Source organism: Nerophis ophidion, linkage group LG12 (genome assembly GCF_033978795.1).
Source record: "Nerophis ophidion isolate RoL-2023_Sa linkage group LG12, RoL_Noph_v1.0, whole genome shotgun sequence".
Lineage (NCBI taxonomy): Eukaryota > Metazoa > Chordata > Actinopteri > Syngnathiformes > Syngnathidae > Nerophis > Nerophis ophidion.
Genome location: NC_084622.1, coordinates 17,097,782 through 17,120,149, shown reverse-complemented (window position 1 = coordinate 17,120,149; position 22,368 = coordinate 17,097,782). Strand labels below are relative to the sequence as shown.

General features: G+C 44.1%; 1 protein-coding gene across 1 annotated transcript in view; it reads left to right on the top strand.

Moving 5' to 3' along the window:
• roraa (RAR-related orphan receptor A, paralog a) overlaps positions 1-22,368 on the top strand; it is an 811,787-nt gene that overhangs the window by 465,070 nt on the left and 324,349 nt on the right. The window contains exon 2 of the mRNA XM_061916947.1: positions 5,195-5,224. Coding sequence (XP_061772931.1) covers positions 5,195-5,224 — 30 coding nt within the window. The remainder of the gene's footprint in view (positions 1-5,194; positions 5,225-22,368) is intronic.

Genomic DNA, 22,368 nt, shown 5'->3' with positions numbered 1-22,368 from the left:
CGCTGAGTCTCGCCTAAGCTCCCCATGCAATCGGCACGCTTTCCTTTTGTTTGTTGTCCGTTTTATGGTACGTGTTTGATTTTTGAGGGATAAATCATGTTCCTACCTGCAGCCCTTGTCCGGAGTGGTCCGTCTGCATCCCAGGAGAACAAACCCCCACAGCAAGCTGCGGACATTCCCGTTAATTCCATACTTCCCAACTTTGAGACCTTTGGGAGAGGGGGGGGGTTTGTTGGTAGCTGGGGGTGTATATTGTAGTGTCCCGGAATAGTTAGTGCTGCAAGGGGTTCTGGGTATTTGTTCTGTTGTGTTTATGTTGTGTTACGGTGCGGATGTTCTCCCCAAATGTGTTTGTCATTCTTGTTTAGTGTGGGTTCACAGTGTGGCGCATATTTGTAACAGTGTTAAAGTTGTTTATACGGCCACTCTCAGTGTGACCTGTATGGCTGTTGAACAAGTATGCCTTGCATTTGCTTCTGTGTGTCGCATATATTACATGACTGGGCCAGGACGTGACGATTTTAGGTTGCAGAGGACGCTAAAGGCAGTGCCTTTAAGACACGTACCCAAATATTGTTGTCCGGGTGGAAATCGGAAGAAATTTGGGAGATTGTTTGCCCCGGGAGATTTTTGGGAGGGGCACTGAAATCGGGAAAATCATGAGGGTTTGCAAGTATGGTAAATTCCCATGAAAGGTTTTCCAACTTTAAATATTCCCAGAATTTTGCAACGCTAACGGAGACACAAGCTGCTTGCCACTTGTCAGCCGGGGGACTGAGTATAAATACAGTCAAAGGGGTTCGGCAACCATGACCATGTCCTTTTTTTTTGCTGGCCGATTAATCCCTTAAAGCAAATAAGGTAGTTATTACTGCAAACCCCGTTTCCATATGAGTTGGGAAATTGTGTTTGATGTAAATATAAACGGACTACAATGATTTGCAAATCCTTTTCAACCCATATTCATTTGAATATAATGTGATATCACCACATGGGCTCAGGAACACGTTAGAAAACCACTGTCACTAAATACAGTTTGTCACTACATCTGTAAGTGCAAGTTAAAGCTCTACTATGCAAAACGAAAGTCATTTATCAACAACATCCAGAAACGGCCTGAGCTCATCTAAGATGGACTGATGCAAAGTGGACAAGTGTTCTGTGGTCTGACGAGTCCACATTTCAAATTGTTTTTGGAAATATTCGACATTGTGTCATCCGGACCAAAGGGGAAGCGAACCATCCAGACTGTTATCGAGGCAAAGTTAAAAAAGCCAGCATCTGTGATGGTATGGGGGTGCATTAGTGCCCAAGGCATGGGTAACTTACACATCTGTGAAGGCACCATTAATGCTGAAAGGTACATACAGGTTTTGGAACAACATATGTTGCCATCATGGACGCCCCTGCTTATTTCAGCAAGACAATGCCAAGCCACATTCAGCACATGTTACAACAGCGTGGCTTCGTAAAAAAAAGTGTGCGGGTACTTTCCTGGCCCGCCAGCAGTCCAGACCTGTCTCCAACAGAAAATGTGTGGCGCATTATGAAGCGTAAAATACGACAGCGGAGACCCCGGACTGTTGAACGACTGAAGCTCTACATAAAACAAGAATGGGAAAGGATTCAACTTTCAAAGCGTCAACAATTAGTTTCCTCAGTTCCCAAACGTTTATTGAGTGTTGTTAAAAGAAAAGGTGATGTAACACAGTGGTGAACATGCCCTTTCCCAATTACTTTGTCACGTGTTGCAGCCATGAAAATCTAAGTTAATTATTATTTGCAAAAAAAATAAAGTTTATGAGTTTGAACATCAAATATGTTGTCTTTGTAGTGCATTTAACTGAATATGGGTTGAAAATGATTTGCAAATCATTGTATTCCGTTTATATTTACATCTAACACAATTTCCCAACTCATATGGAAACGGGGTTTGTAAATCATGTTGATAGAAGATGATGGCTGAGTTTTGATTGACATTTGACCTTCTTTAATTGTAGCAGTCGGAGACAACAGGATTTTTGGTGGTAGAATTGGATGCTCGGTCACAGACTACACCGATCTGAGTGTCGTTTTTTTCTTTTTCCTGCTCAGTGGAGTCTCTATCAGTCATGTGTCCGTCTATAGGAAGCTCAAGGCCCTATTTGTTTTCCCCCTCGTTGCACTTTGACTTGTTCCCCCCCACCCGCCGCCACACGTGGCTGAAAGATTGTTATCTTCGGCCAGACGCCTTTTGCGGCGAGTTATTGAATCAAGTCAACTCACCGTCCCCCGAGTTAGCCCACCCCCACGCTCGCTGTAGAAAAATTAGCCATTGCTTCCGCATGACAAGTGGGATCTATTACTGCGCCCTTGCCCCGCAAAGCATGAACATCGAGTGGGCCGGCAGGGGAAGGCGGGGGGGGGGGGACCGAGCGCACTCGTCCGAGTCTGGCTCCCGGGGCGTTAGAGCGATGTGGCGGAGCGGAGAAGCCGGCTCATTGGAAAAGGCGACAAAAATGCTGCACTTTGGCCTTGGTTTTTCTAGGTCTGAGCAGCCGGTCACTCCTCTGATGGGCAGCATTCTTTTGTGCTTTATCAATCAATCAATCAATCAATGTTGACTTATACAAACGTAATAAAAACATATTTTTTCTTATTTTTGTATTGCTTTACTTTCCTATGATACTGTACTGAGCTTCACGGTGGCAGAGGGGTTAGTGCGTCTGCCTCACAATACGAAGGTCCTGCAGTCCTGGGTTCAATCCCGGGCTCGGGATCTTTCTGTGTGGAGTTTGCATGTTCTCCCTGTGAATGCGTGGGTTCCCTCCGGGTACTCTGGCTTCCTCCAACCTCCAAAGACATGCACCTGGGGATAGGCCACTCCCACCTCCAAAGACATGCACCTGGGGATAGGCCCCTCCCACCTCCAAAGACCTGCACCTGGGGATAGGCCCCTCCCACCTCCAAAGACCTGCACCTGGGGATAGGCCACGCCCACCTCCAAAGACCTGCTCCTGGGGATAGGCCACTCCCACCTCCAAAGACATGCACCTGGGGATAGGCCACGCCCACCTCCAAAGACATGCACCTGGGGATAGGCCACTCCCACCTCCAAATACATGCACCTGGGGATAGGTTGATTGGCAACACTAAATGGTCCCTAGTGTGTGAATGTGAGTGTGAATGTTGTCTGTCTATCTGTGTTGGCCCAGCGATGAGGTGGCGACTTGTCCAGGGTGTACGCAGCCTTCCGCCCGATTGTAGCTGAGATAGGCGCCTGCGCCCCCCGCAACCCCAAGAGGGAATAAGCGGTAGATAATGGAAGGATGGATACTGTACTGAGTCTTATTTGTATTTATTTTGCACAATTTTCCATTTTGTCTACTACTTGTGCATTTTCATTTTTGAAGTCCATCCATCCATCCATCATCTTCCGCTTATCCAAGGTCGGGTCGCGGGGGCAACAGCCTAAGCAGGGAAACCCAGACTTCCCTCTCCCCAGCCACTTCGTCTAGCTCTTCCCGGGGGATCCCGAGGCGTTCCCAGGCCAGCCGGGAGACATAGTCTTCCCAACGTGTCCTGGGTCTTCCCCGTGGCCTCCTACCGGTTGGACGTGCCCTAAACACCTCCCTAGGGAGGCGTTCGGGTGGCATCCTGACCAGATGCCCGAACCACCTCATCTGGCTCCTCTCGATGTGAAGGAGCAGCGGCTTTACTTTGAGTTCCTCCCGGATGGCAGAGCTTCTCACCCTATCTCTAAGGGAGAGCCCCGCCACACGGCGGAGGAAACTCATTTCGGCCGCTTGTACCCGTGATCTTATCCTTTCGGTCATGACCCAAAGCTCATGACCATAGGTGAGGATGGGAACGTAGATCGACCGGTAAATTGAGAGCTTTACCTTCCGGCTCAGCTCCTTCTTCACCACAACGGACCGGTACAACGTCCGCATTACTGAAGACGCCGCACCGATCCGCCTGTCGATCTCACGATCCACTCTTCCCTCACTCGTGAACAAGACTCCTAGGTACTTGAACTCCTCCACTTGGGGCAGGGTCTCCTCCCCAACCCGGAGATGGCACTCCACCCTTTTCCGGGCGAGAACCATGGACTCGGACTTGGAGGTGCTGATTCTCATTCTGGTCGCTTCACACTCGGCTGCGAAACGATCCAGCGAGAGCTGAAGATCCCGGTCAGATGAAGCCATCAGGACCACATCATCTGCAAAAAGCAGAGACCTAATCCTGCGGTTACCAAACCGGAACCCCTCAACGCCTTGACTGCGCCTAGAAATTCTGTCCATAAAAGTTATGAACAGAATCGGTGACAAAGGACAGCCTTGGCGGAGTCCAACCCTCACTGGAAATGTGTTCGACTTACTGCCGGCAATGCGGACCAAGCTCTGGCACTGATCGTACAGGGAACGGACCGCCACAATAAGACAGTCTGATACCCCATACTCTCTGAGCACTCCCCACAGGACTTCCCGAGGGACACGGTCGAATGCCTTCTCCAAGTCCACAAAGCACATGTAGACTGGTTGGGCAAACTCCCATGCACCCTCAAGAACCCTGCCGAGAGTATAGAGCTGGTCCACAGTTCCACGACCAGGACGAAAACCACACTGTTCCTCCTGAATCCGAGGTTCGACTATCCGACGTAGCCTCCTCTCCAGTACACCTGAATAAACCTTACCGGGAAGGCTAAGGTGTGTGATCCCACGATAGTTGGAACACACCCTCCGGTCCCCCTTCTTAAAGAGAGGAACCACCACCCCGGTCTGCCAATCCAGAGGTACCGCCCCCGATGTCCACGCGATGCTGCAAAGTCTTGTCAACCAAGACAGCCCCACAGCATCCAGAGCCTTAAGGAACTCCGGGCGGATCTCGTCCACCCCTGGGGCCTTGCCACCGAGGAGCTTTTTAACTACCTCAGCGACCTCAGCCCCAGAAATAGGAGAGACCACCACAGATTACCCAGGCACTGCTTCCTCATTTTTGAAGTCGTTTTTGATTTATTGCATTCATTGACCACAGCGGCGACTATTTAGGTGCATCACTTCCTGTGTTTGGTAGCGCCTGCACAGTTTATGCTAAAATTATTAGAAGGAAACGAGTGTTGCTGGCCTTGCTTTTTCTTTATTTGCAGCGTACAACTGCAGCTATTTATTGTTGTCCTATTGATATTATAAACATATATGCTTTCTCTTTGCAGGTATCTCCGTGACAAAGAAGACACACACCTGTAAGTACATTTGTTTTTTAACATATGTCAACGCTGTAAGTCTTCTCTGTACGGGCTTGCAGCAATGGAATGGTTTCTCCTACTTGTCATGTTGACTCACACATCATAAATGGCTCTCCCTGAGAGGAAATGAAAACCTTTGCCCTGCTTTGACTGTTTGCTAATCATGAAGAGTCTCAGCAGCAGCAGCCGCCGCTGCCGTGTCAAGGCGCCTCTTTGTTGTCTTGCAAGAGGTCTCAACACGGATGTGGTGTCACCCTGTGGTCTCCAGCTTCTGGAAACTGCCGTCTTAGTGAGCAGGCTGTAGATCTGTCACGGTAGCCCAGATGAAATGTGAAACTCCAACAACACACATGCAGGAATGGGTACCGGATACAGTATTTTTTTTTTTTTTTTTGTGGTATGGACCGAATCCTGCTGGTCCTACCGGGTACCAATTCACATAAAATCCGACAGTGGCATGCTACTATATGACGTCACATCCATTTGCAGACTCAGCTCTAACCAGGGATGAAGCCAAGAACGATATTGAAGCTGAATTCCGATGGTTAGTATTACCGTTGTAAATTGAAAAATTGGGGAAACCAAGTTTGATAACAAAATGTTGCCGCACTGGACTATAAGCCACATATAACTATAAATGTTTATTTACATACCTTAATGGTTTCCTTATCAAACAAAACAGAAGTCTCCAATCAGCTAAACAGACTCAATAAGTCCACAGTGAAGTTTTTGGTGAATGTATCGACCTAAAATGATACAAAAACATTGCCATTGTTAGTTAAAAATACTAACACAGACTCATAAACGTGTTAGAATATTAGCTATTACTAACGGCACCAGCTTGATTACATTACGAGAGCACGTACACATTTGGATGAAAACACTCCTACAGACAATTTGGACAGTTAAGTAAGGATGAATTGTTTTAGTTGTATTGTTAAACGTACAAACATTGCTAGGAGTGATGAATAGAGACTCCATACGGGTAGAAACGCTACAGTTGTCTAGAACAGTGGTCCCCAACCACCGGGCCGCGGCCAGATTGGTACCGGGCCGCAGAAGAATTTATTATTCATTTTTATTTAAAAACCAAAAAATAACTACTTTTTTTAAAAAATTATTATTATTATTATTTATTTTTTATGAAATCAACATAAAAACACAATATACACTTACGGTCCGCGGGACAAATTATTAAGCGTTGACCGGTCCGCGGATACAAAAAGGTTGGGGACCACTGGTCTAGAACATGAAACAGCACTTGTGCTTCCAATTGAAAGCTCAGTCTCAACCAGGGGTCCCTTTTTTGACTCGGAGCTGCATTGGGTTAAAAAAAAAAAATATATATATATATATATATATATATATGTGTATAAGTGTGTGTATGTATATTAAAAATGTATACATTCCACGCGGCACGATGTCACGTTATTGATAGGAAAATGCATTTTTAGACAATTTGATTTGCCTGAGCGGCTAGGAGACCCCGAGAGTAATAAGTGGTAGAAATGGATTAGAAAGGACAGATTTTTAAAAAATATTAATGAAAAAGAAAAAAATATATATATACATTGTTTTATTTTTTTTTATTTTATTTTTTTACTCGGTACTTCTCGCGGGCCGTAGTTTGGGGACCACCTGGTCTAAACAGAAGGGCAATGCAGTACTGCAGCACTCGCAGTGAGCGTCCAAAGGATGGTGTCATAGCGCAAACAATAACACAACTGTTCAGTGTCTTCCTTTTTGTTTAGCTTTTTAACTATTTGCATTATAAAAATTTACATATCAACTGCACCATTCAAGAAGCCGCAGGGATCAAAGTGTGGGGCGGGGGGAAAGCAGTACTTTTTAAGCACATCAACTCCAGCAATTGTCAATGCCAACAAAGACATTGACTCAGAAATGTGATAATAAAACAAGATTTAACAACTGGACAGCAGTTACTAAAATCATCTCTTTTTTTTTTAAATGTTTAGGTAAAAAATTTGATTTTATTATCGAAAAGCATGAATATTTATTAACACAAAAGTACCAAAATTTTGTACCGGTAACGATACCCAGGTACGAGGTTTTAGTAGCCACTCCTACACACAGGAGTTGTACAAAAACATGAAAGGATACTAAAACAAATTTTTGACGGTATTATTTAATTCATCATGTCTTACATTGCATCTTGTTACATTCTGCACAATTTTTTTTTTTTCTTTCCTGGAGCGCACGGCTGCTACCTCAGCCCGGCTTTCTCTTGTCAAAGCGCAGCTGTCTTTTCAATTTCAGGCCCGCAGGTGAAAAATTGATGAACAGTCACACCTGTAGCAATCGATGTTTTCCAAGAGATTTGCCGGCAATGTTGACACGGGGGATGTTAAATTGAAAAAGGCTTCCTTTGAACGCCACGAAGTGCACTTGAAGGCCGGGCTTTTGGCCCCGCTGAAAAAGCGGCGGCGAGGGGAAGCCAGGGGGCTTTTATGTACGAGCGGTCCGAGTCTTTCAGATTGTAAGAGATCAGACGGAAAGAGCAGAGGATTCCATTTTCTACACTCCTCATTCAAGCGGTATTTAGTGCAGGTGTTTAAGTTAGGGCACAGGTGGCAAACTCAAGGCCCCCGGGGCCAGATCTGGCCCTCCACCTCATTTTATATGTCCTGAAATAATATATGTCAATAAAATACCTTATATTTTCTTTCCTTACTTTCTTACTAAAGTTTTTTTTTTCGTAGTTTGACAAGGGAAAAAATAGTCTCTAAAAATAATAAAAAAAGATTCATTTTGGTGTCGAAAACCATGTGTGAATGCTCTGCAGCATTCACACAATAAAATAACACATCATATATTTTACGGTAAAAGTCTGTCAGTTTTTTCTGTTAACTTGAAAAACAGTTTGAATTTCCAGGATAGTGGAATGTGTTTTAAGGTGGAATGGTTTGAATTGGTAGAAAAATGTGGAAATGGTTAAAGTTTGAAAAATGGCCACTTCACTCTGAATGGAAAAAAATGTCCTGGAAAACCTGCAATTTTGGGGAAATTGGGAAATTTTGGGAATTTGTCAAGGGAGAGCCCGCGATTCCCGAATGGGCTGAACAGTTTGAAGTTGGAATGCTTTGAATCGGGTGAACAACGTGGTAGGTAGAGCGCGCCAAAATCTGGAGAAGAAGAATTAATAGATACATTTTGGTGTGGAAACCATATGTCTGTATGTTATTGTGTGACATGGTATGAATCACTAGAAAAATGTGGAAATGGTGAACGTTTGAGAAATGGCCACTTCACTCTGAATGGGAAAAATGTCCCGGAAAACCTGCAATTTTGGGGAAATTGGGAAATGTTTAGTATTTGTCAAGGGAGAGCCCGCGATTCCCGAATAGGCTGAACAGTTTGAAGTTGGAACGCTTTGAATGGGGTGAACAACGTGGTAGGTAGAGCGCGCCAAAATCCGGAGAAGAAGAAATAGATTAATATTGGTGTAGAAACCATATGTCTGTATGTCATTGTGTGACATGGTATGAATCACGAGAAAAATGTGGAAATGGTGAAAGTTTGAGAAATGGCCACTTCACTATGAATGGGAAAAATGTCACGGAAAACCTGCAATTTTGGGGAAATTTTGGGAATTTGTTAAGGGAGAGCCCGCGATTCCCGAATAGGCTGAACAGTTTGAAGTTGGAACGCTTTGAATGGGGTGAACAACGTGGTAGGTAGAGCGCGCCAAAATCCGGAGAAGAAGAAATAGATTAATATTGGTGTAGAAACCATATGTCTGTATGTCATTGTGTGACATGGTATGAATCACGAGAAAAATGTGGAAATGGTGAAAGTTTGAGAAATGGCCACTTCACTATGAATGGGAAAAATGTCACGGAAAACCTGCAATTTTGGGGAAATTTTGGGAATTTGTTAAGGGAGAGCCCGCGATTCCCGAATAGGCTGAACAGTTTGAAGTTGGAACGCTTTGAATGGGGTGAACAACGTGGTAGGTAGAGCGCGCCAAAATCCGGAGAAGAAGAAATAGATTAATATTGGTGTAGAAACCATATGTCTGTATGTCATTGTGTGACATGGTATGAATCACGAGAAAAATGTGGAAATGGTGAAAGTTTGAGAAATGGCCACTTCACTATGAATGGGAAAAATGTCACGGAAAACCTGCAATTTTGGGGAAATTTTGGGAATTTGTTAAGGGAGAGCCCGCGATTCCCGAATAGGCTGAACAGTTTGAAGCTGGAACGCTTTGAATCGGGTGGAAAATGTGGAAGGTAGAGCGCCCCAAAATCTGGAGAATAATAATAATAATAATAATAATATTAAAAATAATAAATAGATAAATTTTGGTGTAGAAAACCATGTGTGAATTCTGTACAAAAAGTGCACTTTATTTTAATGTTGTGACAGTCGCCCGCTGTCGTCATGCGGGTTCCCAGGACCATCAAGGAAGGACATTGCTTTTGCAGGTTCGACTCTCGTTTATTTTTTTAAATAAAGGAAGTCTTTTGCGCCGTCGTCGCTCCCGCTGCTCGCTCCTCCGTGTCGCTCTTTAGTTGGCCGCGTCTTCGTCGTCGAGGTCTTGCGTTCTGTCGCTTTTGGTCTTCAGTCGCTGTTGCGGGCTCTCCACCTCCTTCTGCCTCGTTATCTCCTCCTTCTCCCCTTTTATACGCTGAGAGGAGACATGTTAATTGTCTCCCAGTGTGCGAGACACGCACCTGATCTCGCTTGTAGCGTCGCTCCCGGCATGCCCCGCCTCTCCGCTCGGTCGTCGTCTCCTCCTCCTTGCCGCCATCTTGGGCCGGGCTCCAGCGTGCCCTGCCCTGCTGCTCGTTGGCCGGTTACGCCTCTCCACAAGTGTTGTTTTGCTTTGTCATCTTAGTGAGATCATGCACAAAAGTGCACTTTATCTGTTTTAAACTATTGTAGTGGCGTTCTGTACAAAAAGTGCACTTTAATATAGTGTTGTTTTGATATGTCATCTTAGTGACATCATGCACAAAAGTGCACTCGTAGCTTGTTTTTAAAATGTCTCTGACAATCATTTTTATGTGACACTTATTAAAATATCTTGTGTGACATCATGCACAAAAGTGCACTTTATCTGTTTTAAACTATTGTAGTGGCGTTCTACACAAAAAGTGCACTTTAATGTAGTGTTGTTTTGATATGTCATCTTCGTGACATCATGCACAAAAGTGCACTCGTAGCTTGTTTTTAAAATGTCTCTGACAATCATTTTCATGTGACACTTATTCAAATATCTTGTGTGACATCATGCACAAAATTGCACTTTATTTGTTTTAAACTATTGTAGTGGCGTTCTACACAAAATGTGCACTTTAATGTAGTGTTGTTTTGATAGGTCCTCTTAGTGACATCATGCACAAAAGTGCACTTTATTTGTTTTAAACTATTGTAGTGGTGTTCTGTACAAAAGGTGCACTTTAATTTAGTGTTGTTTTGATATGTCATCTTAGTGACATCATGCACAAAAGTGCACTCATAGCTTGTTTTAAATTGTCTCTGACAATCTTGCACTTTCTGTTTGGAAAATGACATGAATGTTTGTGTCACTGCTTAATAACTGTTTAATAAATACACTTTTGGTCAATTGACTTAGTTTTGATTTCCTTCTCTGCATGAAAGTTTAAAAGTAGCATATATTAATGCAGTATGAAGAAGAATGTTTTAATGTAGACACATAGAATCATCATACTGCTGTGATTATATGCATCAAGTGTTCATTCAAGGCTAAGGCAAAGTATCCAGATATATATGGTGTATCGCGATATGGCCTAAAAATATCGAGATATCAAAAAAAGGCCGTATCCCCCCCCCCCCCTTGTGTTAGGGCCAGTTCAAGGTGAATGCGAAACGCCCTGACCCTCTCTCCGTCCAGCCCGCCGCAATTTCCTGTCTTAACTAGTGCGGCGCTAAGCACCTCCAGGATCAAATCAAAGAGCATGATTCAGGAGTGGTGGGTTCAAAGCCCTGGGCAGAAACTGGACTATTCTGTCTCATTTCACTGGGAAATATTCAAATCTTGTCCATGTGAGGAAATCAAAGTGGAGGGCCCGAACAAGTCCTTGATTGGTGTGCTTCGTAGATAGGAAGGTGCTCATCAGAAGTGTGTGCACAAGATGGAGTTGAAGGAGCAGTTAGTGGTCAAAGTGGGCCGCTCATGTGACTGCTCTCAGAATTCTTCCTGCGCCGCCAAGATGGACGGCGGGGGATCAGTCGGGGGTCTCGGCTGAGTCCATTCGCTCTGCCCCCTTGTAGTGATCAAACTGCTGGAAGCTTCCATCCCACGCCAGTCCCCACATCAATATAAATTACAAGGGCAGCTGTCAGCTGGCGGCCGCCCTTCTTCGCTCGCTTTTTCGCCACTTCCCTTTCCCCGCCCGTCATCGAGCTCGGACAAGATGAAGTATTACAGGTGAAAACGGATAGTGGGGTGACTTTGAGCCTTGGACTTGTCGCTGACCTGGTAGATGTTCAATGAGGAGTGGCACTAGTTAATTAGCGAGTTAATTGGTTAGCAGAAGTGGGTATGTTTACTTGAGTACTTTAGAGTTGACCATTCATTATACTTTCTTTAAAACACAGCACAGCTATAAATTGTATCTCACGTTCCAAACAACCTTCCTTAGTCATGGTGCAAAAGAGAAAGAAAAAAAATGCAACCAGCACATTATTACGAGAAACATAGTCACCCACAGCACTAAACTTTGTGGATGTTATCAAAAAAATGTCCTGTCGACGTTAAAATAAATCTAAATTAGACTCATTTAAATCCATTACAGGGGGTGATGAGAAAAATGCAAAACAGTTTATCCATGCTCATCCATGTTTGCCACATTTTAGATATTTGTGATTGATTACAAAACTTTAAGAAGGTTGTCATGCAAGTAATATATATATATATGTATATATATATACATATATATATATATATGTGTATATATATATATATATGAATAAATAAAAATATGTATACGTGTGTGTTTGTGTGTGTATATATATATATATATATATATATATATATATATATATATATGTATATGTATGTATATATTTGGATTAATATATATATATATATATAAATATATGGATGAATATATATATATACATACATGTGTATATATATATGTATGTGTGTGTATGTACATATATGTATGTATATATGTGTGTATTTATATATATATGTATGTATATAAATGTATATGTATATATATATATATATACAGTATATATATATATATATATATATATATATATATATATTTATACATATGTGTATGTATGGTTGTTTGTATGTATGTATATATATGTATATATATATATGTATGCATGTATGTATGTATGTATATATATATGCATATACATATATATGTATATATGTGCACGTATGTATATATACACACACACATATATATATACATGTATTTATATGTATTTATATGTATATATGCATGTAAGTATACATGCATATGTATATATACATACATATATGTATGCACATATATGTATATATATATATATATATATATATATATATATATATATATATATATATATATATATATATATATAAGGGACGGCGTGGCGCAGTATGAGAATGGCTGTGCGCAACCTGAGGGTCCCTGGTTCAATCCCCACCTAGTACCAACCTCGTCACGTCCGTTGTGTCCTGAGCAAGACACTTCACCCTTGCTCCTGATGATCGCTGGTTAGCGCCTTGCATGGCAGCTCCCTCCATCAGTGTGTGAATGTGTGTGTGAATGGGTAAATGTGGAAGTAGTGTCAAAGCGCTTTGAGTACCTTGAAGGTAGAACAGTGCTATACAAGTACAACCCATTTATATATATATATATATATATATATATATATATATATATATATATATATATAAAGAACTGTGACCTAATATTGTGTGTACAGTTCCATTGTGTCAGTGTAGAAACATAGTACACCACTCCTCCATACATCATCAACCACACACTTCTTCAGGAGCCTCTAGTTCCAGGAACTACATGCTCCAGGAATGAAAAGTTCCTCAACTTTTTGGTGAAAAAGGGCCTTAATTAAAGGTTATAAAAACCATCCAAAGTGCCTTCAACCTAGCTGCACGTCACTACTTACATCTTATTTATCTTTCTGACCGTAGACGGCAATTATGCCTCACCTCTCCCGGGGCGGGTCTAAGCGACTGTGAGAACCGTTATGCAGCGGCGTCATATCACACGCAGGGACCGATCGGCCCCGAGATTACGATGACGTCTCAATCTCTAATCTTACATCAACTGCGTGAAACTCCAGCTCGGCCGTAGCCAGGAGGTGTGGCGCACACCCAGATGTCACGTAGCCAGGATGCACTACCTCCAACCCAGAAGATCCTCTGATTACCTTTCATCTCTCAGCCCTGCTCTGTCTTGCAAAGTCTGCCTATATCTTAATTTCTTATTAGATTCATACTCATCCGAATGAAACAACGCACCTATTAAAATCTAGCGGCGCTATAATCCCACAGAGCAATATGAAACAACATCGCGGCAGAATCTCAAATTAGCATACAGCTGAATTTGCATCTTTCTGACACGAGGAGAGGAAAAAAAACCTGAGAGCCACACAAATATTGCTATTCTGCCTATTTATGGCAGGTCCACCTGCACAAATAAAAGCCCATGCAAGAGGTGTATCAAAAAGAGGATATTTTTTACAAAACGTGTTGTGGAAGTCAAGTCCTCGCAGTGCCTCTGTCAGACACGGCACAGGAGCCAAGCGTGCAGGTTTAACAAGGTTTTAATCAGAATTTTAATGTGGAAAGGCGTAGCCTACGGAGCGGCAGGGCACGCTGGAGCCCGGCCCAAGTTGGCGGCGAGGAGGCGGAGACGACGACCGAGCGGACAGGCGGGGCGTGCCGGGAGCGACGCTACAAGCAAGATCAGGTGCGTGGCGACCGCACCGGGAGACAATTAACGTATCTCCTCTCAGCGTATAAAAGGGGAGAAGGAGGAGAGAACGGGGCGGAAGGAGTAGGAGAGCCGGCAGTAGCGACCGAGGAGCGAGAGAGAGCAAGACGGCGACGACGAAAGCGACCAAAAAGCGAGCAGCAGAGGAGGAAAATAAAAGCAACCCGACAAAAGACAGCTTTATTGAAAAATGAACAAGAGTCAAACCTGCTAAAGCAATGTCCTTGCTTGGTGGTCAGTGGAACCCGAGTGACGACGGCAAGACTCGTTCACATTTGGCGCCCAATCTGGCTGGACCACCGGAGGCAGGGGAGGACGATCCCCTGTGGGCGCTCGTCGGCGTGCTGGCCGGTCTCGCAGGCCGTCCTCGCAGCAAGCAGCCGACAGCAGTGCCGGCTCCTGCGAATGGCCCCCCGAAGGCAAAATGTGGATGACTCTTGCCGTCGTCGCTCGGGTTCCACTGACCACCAAGAAAGGACATTGCTTTAGCAGGTTTGACTCCTGTTTATTTTTCAACAACGCTGTCTCTTGTCGGGTTGCTTTTCGCTCCTCCTCTGCTGCCTGCTCTTTGGTCGCTTTCGTTGTCACCGTCTTGGTTTCGCTCGCCCCTCGGTCGCTACTCCCGGCTCTCCTACTCCTTCCGCCCCGTTCTCTCCTCCTTTTCCCCTTTTATACGCTGAGAGTAGATACGTTAATTGTCTCCCGGTGCACGAGCCACGCACCTGATCTCGTTTGTAGCGTCGCTCCCGGCTTGCCCCGCCTCTCCGCTCGGTCGTCGTCTACGCCTCCTCCGTCGGACCGTCGGCTCCGCCTCTCCACAGTCAACAAAAGTTTTTCTCTCCCATTCACGTCCGTATCCTCTCTCCCCTCCTGCTACCGGCCGCTTACTGTTAAAGACAACAGATGATTAGATTAATACGTACCACCTGTGAAATCTAATCACCTGCCAGCTGTGTCTCGTCGTCAGCACTGCCACGCCCCCTGTCTTATGGTGCTCTGTCTTCAGCACCGTGGACAGCGGCGGTGACCTTTGCACCTGCAGGCAGCACTGACAACATCTCCCCCCACACATGTATTTATGATTGTGGTTCTTTGATATGCATATCATATGATATAAACATCAACACATTCAGCGCCAGTGGTGTGCCGTCAGGGCCAGCAAGGCCTTCTCTGCTGTTCATTTTAATCTGCTTCCCATAAAATATTCATCTTATTCTCGTCATGTCTTATCAGGCTCCGGTGTTGCTTGTTTTTAGGTTAGAGTTTTGATCTAATCAGAATTCAGCTAGCTTGTTGCCAACACCATGTCAATTCAGCCGGTTGATAAACAGAATTACCATGAATTGATTTACGTGGACCCCGACTTAAACAAGTTGAAAAACTTATCCGGGTGTTACCATTTAGTGGTCAATTGTACGGAATATGTACTGTTCTGTGCAATCTACTAATAACAATTTCAATCAATCAATCAATCAAAAAGTTGCGATAGCCAAACAGATCAGCAGTTGTTGACAGTAGCCCACCTAGGTAGCCTTACGTTAAAAACGTGACCGTGTGAGGATTTCCACTTGCCACTCCCAAGCCAGTACCAATCACAGGTTTTAATTTGCGAAAAAGCCGGAACTGGCACTGGGGCCAGACCCGGCCAGCGGAGAAATCATCGGTCCTCACTTGTTTTACTCACAAAGAAGGACAGCAAGTAAGTATTGTTGTTATTTATTTTTCCAAGTTGAATATGGATCGGTTCGCAGCCGAGTGTGAAGCGACCGGGATGAGAATCAGCACCTCCAAGTCCGAGTCCATGGTCCATGGAGTGCCATCTCCGGGTTGGGGAGGATATCTTGCTCCAAGTGGAGGAGTTAAAGTACCTCGGAGACTTGTTCACGAGAGAAGGAAGAGTGGATGGTGAGGTCGACAGGTGGATCGGTGCGGCGTCTTCAGTAATGCAGACGCTGTATCGATCCGTTGTGTTGAAGAAGGAGCTGAGCCGGAAGGCAAAGCTCTCAATTTACCGGTCGATCTACGTTCCCACCCTCACCTATGGTCATGAGCTTAGGGTGAGAAGCTCTGCCATCCGGGAGAAGCTCAAAGTAAAGCTGCTGCTCCTCCACATGGAGAGGAGCCAGATGAGGTGGTTTGGGCATCTGGTCAAGATGCCACCCGAACGCCTTCCTAGGGAGGTGTTTGGGGCACGTCCGACCGGTAGGAGGCCACGGGGAAGACCCAGGACATGTTGGGAGGAGCTGGACGAAGTGGCTGGGGAGAGGAAGGTCTGGGCTTCCTTGCTTAGGCTGCTTCCCCCGCGACCCAACCTCGGATAAGCGGAAGAAGATGGATGGATGGATGGATGGAAGTTGAATATGTTTTTTCACAATCATTTTTATTTTGATATGTTTTAAATGCTTTTATTGCCTGGCTTTGTAAAAAAAAGAGTGCAGGTACTTTCCTGGCCCGCCTGCAGTCCAGACCTGTCTCCCATCGGAAATGTGTGGCGCATTATGAAGCATAAAATACGACAGCGGAGACCCCGGACTGTTGAACGACTGAAGCTCTACATCATGGGTGTCAAACTCTGGCCCGCGGGCAGATTTGGCCCGCTGTGTAATTTAATTTGGCCCTTTAGGTAATATCAAATTAAGATTAGAGCTGGCCCACCGGTATTATACAGCGGCGATGCCTCTGTAACACCGCATTCACAGCTGATACTCATACTTGCCAACCCTCACGATTTTCCCGGGAGACTCCCAAAGTTCAGTGCCCCTCCCGAAAATCTCCCGGGGCAACCATTCTTCCGAATTTCTCCCGATTTCTACCCGGAAATCTACAGCCTGTCGTTACATACGCTTTTTCGTGCCGGTCCAGTCACATAATATATGCTGCTTTAACACACACAAGTGAATGCAAGGCATACTTGATCAACAGCCATACGGGTCACACTGAGGGTGGCCGTATAAACAACTTTAACACTTTTACAAATAAGCGCCACACTTTGAAGCCACACCAAACAAGAATGACAAACACATTTCGGGAGAACATCAGCACCGTAGCACAACATAAACTCAACAGAAGAAATACCCAGAACCCCTTGCAGCACTAACTCTTCCGGGACGCCTCAATATACACCCCTGCTACCACCAAACCCCGCTCCCTCAATTTTTATTTACATTTTATTTGATATGCCATTGATATTTTTTACTCATTATTATAATTTGAAACTCGATTTTGTATGTGACTATAAAGCTACATAAGCCTTGCTTGTTTAATATTCAATGCAAAACTTGTTTGGGTCCCTATTAAAAGGTTAATTTGTTCAACCTTGGCCCGCGGCTTTGTTCAGTTTTAAAATTTGGCCCACTCTGTATTTGAGTTTGACACCCCTGCTCTGCATAAAGCAAGAATGGGAAAGAATTCCACTTTCCAAGCTTCAACAATTAGTTTCCTCAGTTCCCAAACGTTTATTGAGTGTTGTTAAAAGAAAAGGTGATGTAACACAGTGGTGAACATGCCCTTTCCCAACTACTTTGGCACGTGTTGCAGCCATGAAATTCTAAGTTAATTATTATTTGCAAAAAATAAATAAAGTTTATGAGTTGGAACATCAAATATGTTGTCTTTGTAGCATATTCAACTGAATATGGGTTGAAAAGGATTTGCAAATCATTGTATTCCGTTTATATTTACATCTAACACAATTTCCCAACTCATATGGAAACGGGGTTTGTATTTTATTTCTTTGCATGATCACAGGTGAGGCACCGCCTCCCCTGACCGCACGTCACTGGTTTCTGTGTAGTATTCCTCCAGCCGCAGTCATGTGGTGACATCCATTATAGTACTTTGAAGGGTATTTATGAAAGTCGGACTAAGTAGAACATCACTGAAGGCCTAGGGAGGAAACACACACTGTTCAGCACTGTTGTGTTGCAGAATTATTATATCCTATTGATGCACGTGGAAGCAAAAAAAAAAGTGGCCTTTAAAGAAGAGAAGCCGTGTGTCTCATCTCAGCCACATTAATCAACGACGGCAAACAAAGAAAAGACTTCCTCTTTTTAAGGCCGCATGGAGTCTCCGTTTTTTTCCGCCCACTCTTTATTTATCTCCATTGTGCTGACAGAGCCTTTACTCTGATGGAGAAGCATGGCCTCGCCGCTGCATCTTCATTTATTTCCGTGCGGCTCGTATCGAGTTTTTTCTTTGGCCAGAGACTTGCCAGAAAGAGTGCGGCTGATCTGCTGTAAAGGAAGCTAATGACGCACGTTCGTGTTCCGCCGGCCGAGTTGCATCTGTCAGCGAAACTGGACTTTGTAGATTGTGTTTTGTCATAAGACAAACCCCGTTTCCATATGAGTTGAGAAATTGTGTAAGATGTAAATATAAACAGAATACAATTATTTGCAAATCCTGTTCAACCCATATTCAGTTGAATATGCTACAAAGACAACATATTTGATGTTCAAATTCATAAACTTTATTTTTTTTTTTGCAAATAATAATTAACTTAGAATTTCATGGCTGCAACACGTGCCAAAGTAGTTGGGAAAGGGCATGTTCACCACTGTGTTACATCACCTTTTCTTTTAATAACACTCAATAAACGTTTGGGAACTGAGGAAACTAATTTTTTAAGCTTTGAAAGTGGAATTCTTTCCCATTCTTGTTTTATGTAGAGCTTCAGTCGTTCTACCGTCCGGGGTCTCTGCTGTCATATTTTATGCTTCATAATGCGCCACACATTTTCCATGGAGGACACAGGTCTGGACTGCAGGCGGACCAGGAAAGTACCCGCACTCTTTTTTTTTACGAATCCACGCTGTTGTAACACATGCTGAATGTGGCTTGGTATTGTCTTGCTGAAATAAGCAGGGGCGTCCATGAAAAAGACGGCGCTTAGAAGGCAGCATATGTTGTTCCAAAACCTGTATGTACCTTTCAGCATTAATGGTGCCTTCACAGATGTGTAAGTTCACCATGCCTTGGGCACTAATGCACCCCCATACCATCACACATGCTGGCTTTTCAACTTTGCGTCGATAACAGTCTGGATGGTTCGCTTCAACACAATGTAGAATATTTCCCAAAACAATTTGAAATGTGGACTCGTCAGACCACAGAACACTTTATCACTTTGCATCAGTCCATCTTAGATGATCTCGGGCCCAGAGAAGCTGTCAGCGTTTCTGGATGTTGTTGATAAATGCTTTTCGCTTTGCACAGTAGAGCTTTAACTTGCACTTACAGATGTAGCGACGAACTGTATTTAGTGACAGTGGTTTTCTGAAGTGCTCCTGAGCCCATGTGGTGATATCCTTTAGAGATTGATGTCGGTTTTTGATACAGTGCCCTCTGAGGGATCGGAGGTCACGGTCATTCAATGTTGGTCATGCCGCTTGCGTGGAGTGATTTCTCCAGATTCTCTGAGCCTTTTGATGATATTATGGAGCATAGATGTTGAAATCCCTCAATTTCTTGCAATTGCACTTTGAGAAACGTTGTTCTTAAACTGTTTGACCATTTGCTCTCACAGTTGTGGACAAATGGGGTGTACCTCGCCCCATCCTTTCTTGTGAAAGACTGAGCCATTTTTCGGGAAACTGTTTTTATACCTAATCATGGCACCCACCTGTTCCCAATTAGCCTGCACACCTGTGTGTTGTTCCAAATAAGTGTTTGATGAGCATTCCTCAACTTTATCAGCATTTATTGCCACCTTTCCCAACTTCTTTGTCACGTGTTGCTGGCATCAAATTCTAAAGTTAATGATTATTTGCAAAAAAAAAAAAAAACATTTATGAGTTTGAACATCAAATATGTTGTCTTTGTAGCATATTCAACTGAATATGGGTTGAAAAGGATTTGCAAATCATTGTATTCTGTTTATATTTACATCTAACACAATTTCCCAACTCACATGGAAACCAGGTTTGGTCATTTCCCAACCAATATTCTACAACAAAAACCAACTGTTACAATACTTCTTGAGGGTTCGACTTGATGAAATGCACCTTAGTTAGTAAAGGGATAAAAAAAATGTAGATATGAGGATGTTTGACCCCTGCAGAGTCGTGTCTTTGTCCCTGAATGGCGCTGCAAATTCTGCTTGGGTTTTATCTAAAGACGCTGATTTGTGGGCCCATTTTATTTTTTGTTTCACTTGATCAAACATGAGATTTATGGTCCTTAATCGGGCTGTACGTCTGCAATTTAGGAGAATAATATGTCCCAGTTGCTGGCTAATTTTGCCCGGCAACAGGCACGCTCCTGTGGACCTGCCTGGGGCCGACTGGAGTTGTCCGCATGCAGCTCCAGTCTTCCACGCCGGCGCCTCGTTGTTGTTTGCAGATATTTCATCACATTGTTGCCTTGATTCAGCTCGCCGGGGATTTGTTAGTCGCACTCAAGTGCATCCAGCACGTCGTTAAGCTGGGGCTGATAATGAAGATCAGCCGACGTCGGGTCCCCGGGGCTGCCGGGAGATAGTCTGGAGAGAGACGCCGGCTGCAGACGTGGCGGAGCGCGCGCACAAAGAACGCACCGCGAGTGGAGGGAGGGAGGAAAACTCACCGCTGGCAAAGTCAAACAAAGCCTCGTAAAATTCATCATGTTCAAAATTTAATTCACATTAAAGGCCTACTGAAAGCCACTACTAGCCACCACGCAGTCTGATAGTTTATATATCAATGATGAAATATTAACATTGCAACACATGCCAATACGGCCGCTCTAGTTTACTAAATTGCAATTTTAAATTTCCCGCCAGGTATCCTGTTGAAAACGTCACGGAATGATGACGCTTATGTTGACGCGTGCTTGTGACGTTATTGGTTGAAGCGGACATATTCTCCCAGCACCACTCATGGCTAAAAGTAGTCTGTTTTTATCGCATAATTACACAGTATTTTTTTTATACATCTGTGTTGCTGAATCTTTTGCAATTTGTTCAATTAATAATGGAGACGTCAAAGAAGAATGCTGTTGGTGGAAAGCGGTGGATTGCAGCTGCCTTTAGCAACCGAAACACAGCCAGTGTTTGTTTGTTGTGAAGCTTTAACATAGAGTGGTCAAGCGAACGTGTTTCTATACCACATGTCAACCAGCAAGTTTTTGGATGGGACAATTGTGATATTAAGTCGGCTCTTACCAGAGACTTGAGCGGATTATGTGACCTCCTCCTGCAGCAGTCAAAAAGGCAGCTGTGATCTTGGCTCCTCCATTGGCTTCTCTCAGAGACACTGGCGGTCACTGCAGCCCTCCGACTTTCAGGTATGACTTTATAATTGTTATGTATGCTAATGGTAAAGGAATGTCAAGTTCAACTGGTTTATTCGAAGACTTGATGGAGTGCGTATGTGGAGTGCGTATGCTACTATGTGTTTGCATCAAAGACTATGTGTACGTGGAGTGCGTACGTGGAGTGCGTATGCTACTATATGTTTGCATCAAAGACTATGTGTGGAATTTATCATATGTAGATACCGTGAGGTTTGTTGAGATGCGTCTTGGATGAAAAGGGGTGTCCAAATCCGAAAGGGAGCAAGCCAGAGGGAGTTCAAAGTCCAAGCGAGGGGCCAGAGGCAGGAGAGCGAGGCCTAAGTCCAAAAACGAAGTCGAGGGATCCAGGAAGGCAAAGCGGGGCCAGGAGGGAAGCAGCGGAGGTGACACGAACACTGTGGAAGAGTAGGAGAAACAGGATCAGGAAAAACACATGGGCACAAGGAAGTAGTCACTAGTAATATCAAAAGGAAGTCGGAGACACGCAGCTTAAAACGTCCCAAAATCGAGGAGTCAGCGTCGGCCATCTTTATACTGCCCTCCTTCATCAACATCAGGTGTGTGAGGCGAGGGCTGTCGCCGACTGCGCCAGAGAGTGGGCGTGGTCCACTTGACGAGTATGGAGGTGTGTCTGGAGCTGCACTTGCAGCAACAAGAAGCACAGAGTGTGTCAAAGACACAACAATAATCTCACTGAAACACTATTAACACAATAAGCAGATAAGGGATTTTCCAGAATTATCCTAGTAAATCTGTCTAATAACATCTGAATCGCTCCCACTGCCGTCGCCTTTTTTTTTTTTTTTTGTGATTCACTCTAACTTTCCTCATCCACAAATCTTTCATTCTCGCTCAAATTAATGGGGAAATTGTCGCTTTTTCGGTCCGAATTGCTCTCGCTGATGGTGGCCATGA